The sequence below is a fragment of the Bubalus kerabau genome, chromosome 12 (genome assembly GCF_029407905.1).
Source record: "Bubalus kerabau isolate K-KA32 ecotype Philippines breed swamp buffalo chromosome 12, PCC_UOA_SB_1v2, whole genome shotgun sequence".
Lineage (NCBI taxonomy): Eukaryota > Metazoa > Chordata > Mammalia > Artiodactyla > Bovidae > Bubalus > Bubalus kerabau.
The window spans coordinates 2498579-2512616 of NC_073635.1; the positions used below are offsets into that span (position 1 = coordinate 2498579).

A 14038-nucleotide genomic window follows, 5' to 3' on the forward strand; every position below is an offset into this window, starting at 1 on the left:
TTCTTGATAAGCTGTATTTAAGATGTTAATCTAGTAAAAAAAAAAAAACACAAATGCAAAAAATAATCGAGAGGTCCTTTCCCTAGTTTTAATTTAGATATTAAAAAAAAGACCAGCCAAAGCCAAAAAATCAAGTTCATTTTATGCTATGACTTTCTTATAGTTCACATAAGCTGCCAATAATATCATTTTCCAATACACATTATATAGTAAAAAGCATATTACAGGATTTCTACTTTCCATCCTGATGAATGTATAAGAGTCCAGACTTAAATCTCCCTCTACAACTAGGAATATGGTCAACATATAAGAAACAAATGTTTTATGACACATGGCAAGAAGTAATGTAGGACTGTAAGTCCAAAGAGAAGGAGAAAAAATAACAGGTGAGCTCTGCCTTTCTGTTTGAGACATGATGCAGACAGAGAGCACAGAAAGTTACGTTGAGAAAATCAGTCTCATAGCTCAAGGTGGACTGAAATAATTGGAAGCCCTGGGGCAGAGGCTTGAAAAAGAGAGTCCTGTGAGGAAAAAATGTTCCAGAAACCTTCACAGGATCTCCCGTAAGTCACTGCTGAGAACTAGGTTGAGCAAAAAACAACTGCAAGTTACAGGTTTCCATTTATACTATAATCAAACAGAATAAAACATTTAGGGATACACTTAAACAAATAAGCAGAAGTCCTATGCAATTAAAATTACAAAAGATTGCTAAAAGAAATTAAAGAAGATACCAATAAATGAAAAGACATGAGAGGGTCATGACTTGGAAGATTTAATGTTAAGATATTAGTACTATTCAAATAGGTCTAGAGATTCACTGTAATTCCTATTAAAATTCTAAGAATATTTTTCGCAGAAATGGAAAAATCCACACTAAAATTCATATGGGATCTCAAGGGACCCTGAATAGTCAAAATAATCCTGAAAAAAGCTCATACTTTTCGATTGCAAAACTTACTAAAAAGTTATAGGAATCAAAACAGTGGCAATAAGACAGACTAACCGAATAAAGAACCCAGAAATAGATTCTTGCATGCATTTTGTTGTTGTTCAGTTGCTCAGTTGTGTCCAACTATTTGCGACCCCATGGACTGCAGCACGCCAGGCTTCCCTGTCCTTCACTATCTCCTGGAATTTGCTCAAATCATGTTCGTTGAGTTGATGATGCCATCCAACCATCTCATCCTCTGTCGCCCCCTTCTCCTCCTGCCTTCAATCTTTCCCAGCATCAGGGTCTTTTCCAAGGAGTTGGCTCTTCACATCAGGTAGCCAAAGTATTGGAGCTTCAGCTTCAGGATCAGTCCTTCCAATGAATATTCAGGGCTTATTTCCTTTAGGATTGACTGGTTTGATCTCCATGCTGTTCAAGTCAAGTGATTTTTGATGAAGGTGATAAGGTCATTCATTAGGGAAAGGAGAGTCTCTTCAACAAATGGTGCTGGGAAAATTGGATATCCACATGGAAAAGAATGAAGTTTTACCCTTTACTTACACCATGTTTAAGAATTAGTTAAAAATGGATCAAACACTTAAATTTAAGAGCCAAAGAGCTAAACCATTAAACTTCCACAAGAAAACCCCACTGCTTCCAAAATTAACTCTATGGTTTATGATTTTCATGTATACATTTGATTTCTATGGGTATCACCTGCCAGATGCTCAAGTAATTTGAACGCTCCATGATTTCTCCATCACTATGGTTACCAAAATCAAAAAACTACAAAACCAAAGAGAACTATTATCATATTAAGATGTTTTCAAACTTTTTCATGTAAATTTTTACTGCCCTCTAAAAAGAAATACTAGGGCTATTTTTTTTTTTTTTTCCAAAAGTTTTTAGAAAGATATATTAGGGCTTCCCTGGTAGCTCAGTTGGTAAAGAATCTGCCTGGAATGCAGGGAACCCCAGTTCAATTCCTGGGTCGGGAATATCCCCTGGAGGAAAGTATGGCAATCCACTCCAGTTCTTGTCCCCATGGACAGAGAAGCCTGGCGGGCTACAGTCCACGTGGTCACAAAGAGTCGGATATAGACTAAGTGACTAAGCACAGCACAAAAAGAAATACTAGCATGGCTCTCAGAAAACAAAGTGCAAAAACATATAATAAAACATTACAAGGATAATTGTCAAACTACCACTGATTCATGCATATATGTGTGTGTGTGTGTGTGAGAGAGAGAGTATATGTGTTTGTATGTGTGTGTTTCCATGTTGGAGATGAGCAATTTCTGAGGAATGTTTGATCTACTTTACAATCAGTGAGGTAGGTTGGTGCAAAAGTAACTGCAGTTTTCCACTGATCAACTTTGCCATTTGATAGTGGAATACATGCTTAATTACTAATACTTTTGGCTGGGTTGGAAAAGTTATGTATAATATGTTTGTCTGACTTGAGAACATATTAACACACTTTAAAAAAAATCTCTAAGGATACAATATATCAACTTATAAACGGAAAAGATCACAAGAAATGGGTGAGATTTCTCTAGGAAACTCACAGTTCATAAACTTGGCTATTTATATGAAACTATCAAATCACTTTGTTTATTACATGTAAGACTCAGGGCCATCACTCTAGAGATACAGGAAGGCTCAGATCCATCATAAAGTAAGTTTAACAGTTCTTAAAGCCTATTTTCTGATCCATATGGGCATAACACTCTCTTATAAGACTGCTAGGTGGATTACATGATATACAGATACAAGAGTCCAGCACAAGGTATACACACTGTTCAACAGATATTTGTAGAACTGAATAAAAATAACAAAAACAGGAATTCTGACCTCAAAAAGCCTACAATCAAAGGAGATAAGAAGTAAATATAATTTTATTGCTAGGTAAAAAAATAATATGCTTCTTCATATCATGAATAAAGTAGTCTATGAATTCAATAAAGGAACAAATATTTCACTATGTGAAAAAACAAGCACTTTGAGTTTAAAAGTATGATCGATTCATGTTGATGTATGGCAAAAATCATCACAATATTGTAAAGTAATTATCACCAAATAAAATAATTAATTTTTAAAAATAAATAAATAAAACCAAAATAAAAAAAAGCATGGGGACAATATGGGCATGCATGAATTAGGAGAGAAACTGGGACTACCCTGGTGATCCAATGGTTAAGACTGCCATTCCAATTCAGGGGCCAAGGGTTCAATTCCTGGTTGAGAAACTAATATCTCACATGCTGCACATTACAGCCAAAAAATAAAAATAAATAAAATAAGAATAATAAAATAATTTTAAAAAATAAAAAAGAAACTAAAATCATCCTAAAATTGGGAAAATCTTTCTTCTTTTTCAAAAGACCAATTGAGAAAAGCCTACAGAATGGAAGAGTAAGTAGTTCCATTTAGCTAAAACAAAACCTTTGTGAAAAAAATGAAGAAAGCTGAAAAGATAAACTAGAACTAGGGCTAGATTATAAATGACCTTGAATCCCCGACTAAGATATGTGAAATAAAAGTTAGGTGTAGCATTGGTCTGAGTTATGTTAAAGACACTCTGGCAGAGTACAATAAATTAGAAGATAGAAAAAGGATATGTGGTAAAACCAGCTAAAAGGCTACTACAAATAGCCCAGGCCAGAGACTTAAACTACAGTAATATCAATGGAACCTGAGAGCAAGACACTGATGAGAGATCTGACTGCAGCTGACCAACAGAACTGGTGGCTAGAAGCAAAGTAGAAGGATAATTATTAGATAACATAGATGACTAGGAGGATGAAGATACTGTTAACATAAATGGTGAAAACATCAACTAATGTGACTAGAAAGTCAAATGCAACAAGAATCCTTTCATTATAGTGAAATTCTAATTTGCTTTCACTTGTATCTATGTGTGTTTATAGATAAGAGAAATACATGTTATTCATACATATGCACAAACACTTGTTTTCTGCAGAAAGAATTAAACACAGGTATATTATACATAGGGATTCCCTGGTGGTTCAGTGGTAAAGAATCTGCCCACCAATGCAGAAGATGTGGGTTTGTTCCCTAGGTCGGGAAGATCCCCCAGAGAAGAAAATGGCAACCCACACCAGTATTCTTGCCTGGGAAATCTCATGAACAGAGGAGTCTGGCAAGCTATAGTCCATGGGGGTCACAAAAGAGTTGAACATGACTTGGTGACTAGACAAAAACAATATTACACATAGCTTATAACTGGTATCCTGGCAGTTTTAAAAACTTGTCAGTAAAGACTGACTTATAAAATATGTAATAAAATATAACAAATATTGAAAAAGGCATCTGTTTTAGAAGAACAATATGCTTAAACAAAGGTAGATAATTTCTATACAGATCACTGTATTCCACTCTATTCAATTCTGGCATAAAGAACTACTTTTACTATTCATTATAGGACAATCCTTTAAAAAAAAAGACTATAATAAAAAGAGCATAATATTTTAAAAGTTCAAACCGTTCTTCTTAGTCTACACTTACTCTCTGTAACTCCCATTTCTCAATAAGGTGTTCTACTTCACCGCCAAGAACTGTGGTGTTAGAGTCATTCAGGAGTAGGAATCCATTCTTTATATCCACAGTGCCTGAGAGTTTAACTTTAGTTCCAGGTGGTGTGTTTAGGCTAAAGCAAAGGGAAAAAAAGGGTTAAAACACATTTAAGCTCCTTCCCCAAACTAGAATTCAGTCCCATACTACGACCTAGTATAATTCTTCAAAATGTACTAATGTGAAAACTATTTTTCAGGTAATGGGCTATATAGTGTGAACAGGTCATCAGGGAGAAGTCACAAGACCAGGTACAAGACTGTCATTTTCTACCTTAATTTTTTTCTACATGTAAAAATATATGGATAATAGAAATCACAGCTCATGAACTTAAAGAGAACAAAAGATGTGAAAGTACTTCCTTGACTCTATCATGTTGTATAAATGTAAGATTTGCTCTTTTTTCCCCTGAGCTTTACAACCTCATTTTTTTTTTGTTTAGCTTACTTTATTTTTATTTATTTATTTATTTTTTTACTTTACAATATTGTATTGGTTTTGCCATACTTCAACATGCATCTGCCACGGGTGTACACGTGTTCCCCATCCTGAATCCCCCTCCCACCTCCCTCCCCATACCATCCCTCTGGGTCATCCCAGTGCACCAGCCCCAAGCTTCCTGTACCCTGCATTGAACCTGGACTGGCGATTTGTTTCTTATATGATATAACCTCATTTTTTTTAAGGTGTTTAAAAGAAGCCTTTTATTAACCACAGACAACTTTTAATACATTATCAATACAAATAGGAAAATGTCTTTTAATGAATATTATATACCAAAAATCTGAAGGTTTTTCTTCATAATGACACAATAAAAAGAATCAAATTTGAAGGAGAAGTACAAAGCAAAATTTTGCAGACACCACTGTCATTTACTAATAACAGTTGAATTATAGTCTAAATTTGCTACATCACCTGGGGAAGAAGGGCAACCATTTTTAATAGAATTTCTAAACTCTTATTAGCACCATTCAAAGCTTATTATCAGCTGTTTATCTACAAACTAACAGGTCAGTTAAGTTCAGTCACTCAGTCATGTCCTACTCTTTGTGACCCCATGAACTGCAGCACACCAGGCCTCCCTGTCATCACCAACTCCCAGAGTTACCCTAACTAACAGGTCAGGTAAAGCTTTAAAGCAAGTTTTTAGTGCAATGTTTACAGCTCCTTCTTTTAAGATACTTGGAGTCTATGATCTCAAAGGATGTTAAACAATTCTGCCTTGATAATTACAAGGTGTTAACATGTGGAGAGAAATGTGTAATGGAAAGAATTTTCCATTTTTCCAAACTTCATTTTATACTATGTTAAAAAATTAAATTCCAATACAAAGAGATAACAAATCTGTAAGAAACCGAGACCTTTAACATCTATATAAACTACTGTAATCCACATAAAACAATGCTCTTTTTGTTAACCATCCAGTTAAAGATCAAATGAGAGTTATTTACTCTAAAGCATACTGACTTCAAAAGGATTTTTCCATAATAGGTTAACATTATCAGATTTGGGACAAACATTATCATACCATGACCCCTTTTACAAAAACCAGAGAAAAAATTGTTTATCCTCCTACCAGTCTTTCAGTAAAGGAAAAAATGGAAGAAATCCATTTCATCACACAGGTTTATCCTAAAGTAAAAGCATATATACTAAGCCCTACTGCATCTCTTCAAACATAGCAGCAAGGGGTAAAGAACTGCAAAGAGGTATAAAGATAGTCCTAAAGCACTTAGGATAAATTAGAAAATCATGCTGAAAGGCTTTCATATTGTCACATTTTTAAAAATTTATAAAATTCACCATGTGGTATGTGTGTGTGCGTACTAAGTCACTTCAGTCATGTCTGACTCTTTGCAACCCTATAGATTGTAGCCTGCCAGGCTCCTCTGTCCATGGGATGCTCCAAGCAAGAATACTGGAGTGGGTGATAGTGCAAAAGCAAATCAATTGGTGGGGGGATGGGGGGAGCATGGGGGGGTGGTTCAGGATGGGGAGACACATGTTACTCCCCAAGATGGGGCACACCCTTGGCTGATTCATGTCAATGTATTGCAAAAACTACCACAATATTGTAAAGTAATTATCCTCCAATTAAAATAAATTAACTATTTTTTTTAAAAAGCAAATCAATGAAAGCATTGGTATCTCTGGTTTATTTTGAAGAAAAATGGTTGAAAAAATGGTCATTAACAAGAAGACACAGAATATGCCTATTTTTAAGGTTTCAAAGATCCCATACAGAGTAAAACATTATTTGGTAAAAATTATCCTGAGGACCCCATGCTTAATCATTCTTATTCATTTTATGTAACTTAACAAAACAAATGGTCATGGACAGTCTAGCCTAACTTAACTCTTAGGTAGAGAGCTATATGGTAATAAATGTAGGAAACTTTGAACAATGCCTATCAAACTTCAAAATCAGCAACAACTGAATACAGATACACTAAGTGAAGTTTTTCCCAGTTCCAGGTAAAGAGCAGATATAGATTTTCTAACTCTATAGTCATCATTTAGGGATAAATTTTAAAAAATAAGCACCAAGAATACCAGGCTGCCTTAACCTATAAAGAAATTATTAATGAATTACAATATTTGCATAAAACCAATGTGTTCTATAGAGCCATTTTTAGCCAATAATTTCTAACACATTGATAAAATTGGAAAGTGTAATAAAAATGTAAAAATCACTAATTAGCAATATAAGAAACTACATAAGACCTTAAAAAGTAGGAAGCAAATTACAGGGGCATTTTCATCATGATAATATATTTTTAAAACCAAAACCTAATGTGAAAGCAGATAATGAGTTATCTTTATGTAAAATGAGTGTACCTTTCCAAACTCTTTCTCTAATAGGTTAAGAGGGAAAAGATAGTGAATTATTTGAAGTCAGACATACAATCTCACTAGGATAATTGAGAAAGAGTTATAGTCACTGAATTACAATTCTATTCCCATAAAAGAATAAACAGGTGCTAAAATTTTAATAAAATTTTTATTATATCACCTTCAGGGTCATAACTTACTCAGAGAGCATACTGCAATTTAACTACTACTTGATTGGCACTCCAAAGTTCCTTTATTCTCTCTCTTCATTGAAATTAAAAAAAAAAACCACAGGAAGAAGTGAGGCTGGAGGTACGATAGATGAGTAGAAAGAAGCACCCCTAGAGAAATGCGATGCCCAGTGGAGAAAACACATTCTATACCAATTCCTGGTTTATCCTCCCTAGTGAGTTACAACCACTAACCACCAAACTTATTTTAAAAATAGTTTCCCAACTTGTTCACATGGGAGAACACTTCTGTAAGCTACTGTTTCTATAGAACCAAAAGTAGTCATGCTGTTTCAATGATGAGCAAATGAGAAAGAAGCAACATTTTTTCTCAATTGTCAAAATGTAATAAATTCAACAAAAGAAAATGGTGAACAGCATAAGAGACCCTCTTCTCTGGGCCGATCTTGTGCTTTCATTTACCACAGAAAAATATACAGCAGTAAAATGAGAGAATGAGCCATTACATAGCGAGTCTTCCTACTCAGTCATTTCTGAACTCCTTTGGAGTTCACTAAATGTGTCAAAGGAGGAAAGCTTGTACTTCTCCATAAAAGTAGGAATCATTCTACTCTTCAAAGAAAAGACAACATAATCACAAAGTCAATATACCCCACTTTGTATATGAAAATCAGCATTTTAGACAAATATATATACTATCTTCTAAGGAAGGAGCCTCCCTCACAAGGAGCCTCCCTCACCAAAGGCAGACACTAGCTGAAGGAAGAAAAAAAGAACGAGATCACTGAATGTGGAATACAAGGCCTCAACCTACCATATTTCCTCCCATATACCACCATGCCAATCACCTAAGCTCTTCTAAGTGTAACTTTTCACTCATCTGTTGTCAGGGTACCCTGTCTTTGCATGTGCTATCCCCCACCCCAATCTCTCTCAAAATACCTATTCATATTTTAAGTCTTATTCCTGGCTCCCCTAGGTACAGGCAGTTTCCTGAACTCCTATTCATTTTAGATTATATATATATATTATAATCTGTATGCTGTGTGCTTATCTCATTGCCATATAAGCTGCTGCTACTGCTAAGTCACTTTAGTCGTGTTCGACTCTGTGCGACCCCATAGACGGCAGCCTTCCAGGCTCCCCCGTCCATGGGATTTTCCAGGCAAGAACACTGGAGTGTGTTGCCATTTCCTTCTCCAATGCATGAAAGTGAAAAGTGAAAGTGAAGTCCCTCAGTCTTGTCCAACTCTTAGCGACCCCATGGACTGCAGCCTACCAGGCTCCCCCATCCATGGGATTTTCCAGGCAAGAACACTGGAGTGGGTTGCCATTGCCTTCTCCACCATATAAGCTACTTGGGGGCAAAATCTAAATTCTTTTTATCTTTGACCCTTCAGCACCAGATAAAAATGTTAGAGCAAATGCTTGGGCAAGAAAGAAGTATGGTCTCAGTATTAATATTAAATGGAAAAAGCACAAAAGACCCTGAGCAGCAAACATAAGCATATAAAATGACTAAGAAAAGAAAAAAGGGAGGGGGACTGTTTGCAAATGTCCAATGAAAATTCCCATCTCAGAAAAAAGAGTTCAAACGGATCTAATGGAGACACTAAGAATAATGGAGACACTTTCCCTTGCTTCTCACTGCTTTTTTCCCTTCCAACAGGCATGACTCTAAAAGCCTATTATAAAAACAGGCAAAAGAAGGATTTGGAAATTTTTCCTTACAGAGTTATTCCTCCTCTTAGAAAGTGGAGCAACATACAAATCTCTCTAGCTTCAATCATTTCCCCCAAGAAAACTCATTTGCCTATAACTTTTCTAAACCACTAAACAGTGTGATGGACACAACTAACTGTCAAGGAAGAAACTGTAACATATTTAAAGAAATTTGGCTCAGACTGTAAAGTGTCAGCCTACAATGTGGGAAACCTGGGTTCGATCCCTAGGTTGGGAAGATCCTCTGGAGAAGGAAATGGCAACCCACTCCAGTACTCTTGCCTGGAAAATCCCATGGAACGGAAAAGCCTGTTAAGCTACACTCCATGGGGTCACAAAGAGTCAGACATGACTAAGGGACTTCACTTTCACTTTCTGTTCTGAAAATTTTTAACAACCTAAAATTTAGTGATAAAATTGACAAGATTACTTTCCATGTAAGAACACCTTAAATTTCTGTTTTTGTTATTAATATTAAAGCAACTAAATTCAATTTAAACTATTTCTCTTTACAGATATAGTACAAACTCTCTAATTTATACTGAGAAACTATAACATGTACTTAAGAGTTCATTCCCTCTTTTTAAAGGTCTTAGAAACAAAATCCATTGTGAATTGTACCTTTAAACACAACAAATATACACAATAAAGAGCCAATTACCTTATTTTTGACAAGTAACTAAATTCTACTGCTGTGCAACTTATATGACCATCAGTCATCTGTAAACGCAACATCCTTGGTGCAGCCTGAGATTCTTCATTATCCTTTGGTGCAGCAACATTGCGAATTTTTTGAATTTGCAAAACACATGGACCTTCAAGCTGTGAGAAGACAAAGGAATAAATATCACCTGTAGCCACAGCACTGTTTTCACTTTAATCTTTCTCTTTTCCTTAATGGTTATACTTTATTATTTAAAATTATATTTCAGTTAAATAACTCAAAATTTAAACTGTTACATACATCAGGGTTTTTTTTAATTTAAAGATAAAACTTCAAAAAGGTCTTTTGAAGGATTTTTTAAAATATAATTCTGAATTAATTTTCAGAAAACAAAGGAAAAAACGTTAGGGAAAAAGTTATTTTCTGAATTAATGTTATATTAAAAGATGTTTTTCATCTTATGTGCTCTAAATTGTTCACATATAGTCTCCCTTTTCCACCCGTGTACATTAACAGACATTCTGGAATTAAAGACGTTGGCAATTTTTTAAGGGATATCAACTTCACAACAACAGTGGAAAGGACTGTTTTCTGTTCAAAAGTATCAGGTTTAAAGTATACTCTTGGGGGGAGGGGTCACAAGATGGCAGAGAAATAGGATGGGGAGACCACTTTCTCCACTATAAATTCATCAAAAGATCATTTGAATGTTGAACAATTTCCACAAAACAACTTGGGAATGATCGTGGAGGACACCAGACACGCAGAAAGGCAGCCCAATCTCTTCAAAAGGAGGTAGGAGAAAATATAAAAGGCAAAAACAGAGACAAAGGATTTAGGGAAAGAGATCCATCCTGGGGATGGAAGTTTCCACACAACAGGAAACCCTCTCACAGGCATGTCAGTGGGGAGCTTTGGAATCTGAGGGCAATGTAACAGGAGGAAAAACACACACACACACACACACACACACACACACACACACACACAGAATATGCACGTAACCACAACTACCAATGGAGAAGCAGCTCAGACACTTGCATCCGCCAGCAGTGAGTGGAGGCTGGGCAGAGAGGCATGGGCTGCACTGTCGATCCTTAGGATGAGGACTGGGCTTGAATGCCCTGAGGACAATCTGAGAGGGCCAATGTGACATAGCAACCCAAACCGTGCCATTGCCAGGGAGACAAAAAAAAGGAAAAAGGACTTATCCCTCTAAAGGTTCTGACTCCTTATGGTGACCCCTGGCACACTTATAGAACAAAGGCTTGTGCCCTAGCAAATACCGAAGGAGAACAAGCCAGCTGCTGTTTAGGGCCCTCCCTCCCTGGAGGCAGAGATACAAGTGTGTGACAGCCAGAGCTGGAAGGCAAGGGGCCACTGCAATCTCAGCGCCAGAGACCACATCTTCCACCAAACTGTGAGCAGGCTGCCAGTTGCTAACCACATCTTCCTGGGATCCTGGATGGCTGACATCTGCCAGGAGGGTCGAGCCTGAGATCAGCTCCCCATAGGAGACACATGGCACACCTGGGACAGTGCACTTACCAAGCAACCAGTCACCTGAGCTGCCTGGACCTGGAAAGGGCACAAAACGTACAAACCAACTGCGTCTGTGCCTTTGCAGAGCACCCGAGAACCTCAGTAGCTCAGACCTGCGACGTGTACGAAACACAAGGTCCACTTGGGACAGTGCCCTTGCAGAGCACCCTGGAGCCTGAACAGTGTGGACCGCAAAGTACATGCCACCTTCGCCTGTGGCAAACCAACTGTGGTCCATCCACTGTGAGCACTCCCCACACGTGCCAGAGGTATCAGTTTGCAGTGTCCCTCCCTCTCCACAGGACGACTAAACAAGTGAGCCTAAATAAGTGGCCACCTTCATCCACTCGTATAAGGGCAGAAACTAGACACTGAAGAGACTTGCAAAAGAAGAAGCCAAAATAAACAAAGAAGGGGGAACTGCCTTCAACAGACTAAAACCCTTCAAGTAATGCTGAGACTCCACATTTTTCCCTGGTGGCTCAGACGGTAAAGCATCTGCCTGCAATGCGGGACACCTGGGTTCAATTCCTGGGTCAGGAAGATCCCCTGGAGAAGGAAATGGCAATCCACTCCAGCACTCTTGCCTGGAAAATCCCATGGACGGAGGAGCCTGATAGGCTACAATCCATGGGGTTGCAAAGATTCGGACATGACTGAGTGACTTCACTTGTAGACCTTGAGAAGAAGTACAAGCCAGAACAATGGACTATCTGACACTGAACTGACCCCACACTGCCCACAACAGTGCCAGAGAAATTCCTAGATATATTTTTACTATTATCACTTTGTAATTTTTAAAAAATTATTTATTAATCCTTTAACTTTCATTTTTATAGCCTACAATTACCTTTCTGGAAAAAAAAAGACCTATTTTTTAAAACAAATTCCATTTTTTTTTTCATTTTCCTGATTTTGTTTTGTATTATTTATATTGAATTTTTGAGAGTTAAATCTCTATTCTAGTTTTTAATCTTTGCTTTTTTAAATTTGCTATCAATTTTGCACCTTTAGGAATCTAATCTTCAGTATCCATTTTCACTGAGGGACTTGATTACTGGCTTGACTGCTCTCTCCCCTTTTAACTCTCCCTTTTCTCCTCCTGGTCACCTCTATCTCCTCTTCCCTTTTCTCTTGTTTATAAAACTCTGTGAATCTCTCTGGGTGTTCCTGGCTGTGGAGAGTTGTTTCACCATTAACCTAGGGGTTTTATCTTCTGCACTGTATGGATGGAGAAGTGTTGACACTCTTGTAGAAGGAGGACCAAAATCCTAAGGCCACCAAGTCTCCATACCTACACTGAAACCAAGCTCCACCCAAGAGCCAACAAGCTAACTAAGCTAATTAACACCACACTAATTCTCCAGAAAAACAGTAACACAACCCTGAACATTAAAAGATGGGCTGCCCAAAGCCATACAAAACCCACAGACATCCCCAAACTCATTACCGGCACTTGACTGCAGTCCAGAGAGAAGAGATCCAGTTCCACCCATCAGAACACAGACACAAGTTCCCCCAAGGAAACCCCGAAAAGCCACTGGTCCAACCCCACCCACAGGGAGCAGACTTCAAAATTAAGAGGAACCACAACCTTTTAGCCTGCAGAAAGGAAACCCCAAACACAGCAATCTAAACAAAAGGAAAAGAGAAATATTCATCAGGTGAAGGAATGTGACAAAAACCCACCAAACCAAACCAAAAAAGGGGAGATAGGGAGTCTACCTGAAAAAGAATTCAGAATAATGATAGTAAATATAGTCCAAAATCTTGAATACAAAATGGAGTTACAGATAAACAGACTAGAGACAAAGATTGAGAAGAAGAAAGAAATGTTTAACCATGACCTAGAAGAAATTAAGAAGGGTCAATCAATATTGGACAATGCAACAACTGAGATTAAAAACACTCTGGAGGGAACCAAGAGTAGAAAAACTGAGGTAGAAGAGAGGATAAATGAGGTGGAAGACACAATGGTGGAAATAAATGAAGCAGAGAGTTAAGAAGGAAAAAAGAAAAAAAGCAATGAGGACAACCTCAGAGACCTCTGGAATGATGTTAAACATCGCAATATTCAAACATAGGTGTCCCAGAAGAAGAAGACAAAAAGAAAGGGATAAGAAAAAACTTGAGGAGATAATAGTCAAAAACTTCTCTAAAATGGGGAAGGAAAAGTCTTCCAAGTCCAAGAAACCCAGAGAGACCCAAACAGGATAAACCCAAGACAAAATGCCCAAAGACACAAACTAAACAAACTAACAAAAATTAAACACAAAGAGCAAATTTTAAAAGCAGCAAAGGAAAAGCAACAAATAACACACAAGGGGATAAGGATAAAAGCTGATCTTTCAATAGAAACTCTTCAGACCAGAAGGGAATAGCAGGACATACTTAAAGTGATAAAAGAGAAAAACCTACAACCAAGATTACTCTACTCAACAAGGATCTCATTCAGATATGAAGCAGAAATCAAAAGTTTTACAGACAAGCAAAAGCTGACAGAATTCAGCACGCCAAACCAGCTCTTCAACAAATGCCAAAGGATCCTCTCTAGACAGG

At 37.2% G+C, this 14038-nt stretch overlaps 1 protein-coding gene across 1 annotated transcript in view; it reads right to left on the minus strand.

Moving 5' to 3' along the window:
- TDRD3 (tudor domain containing 3) overlaps window positions 1-14038 on the minus strand; it is a 215916-nt gene that overhangs the window by 106331 nt on the left and 95547 nt on the right. The window contains exons 4-5 of the mRNA XM_055541922.1: window positions 9935-10095; window positions 4463-4604 (exon numbers count right to left, since the gene is read on the minus strand). Coding sequence (XP_055397897.1) covers window positions 4463-4604; window positions 9935-10095 — 303 coding nt within the window. The remainder of the gene's footprint in view (window positions 1-4462; window positions 4605-9934; window positions 10096-14038) is intronic.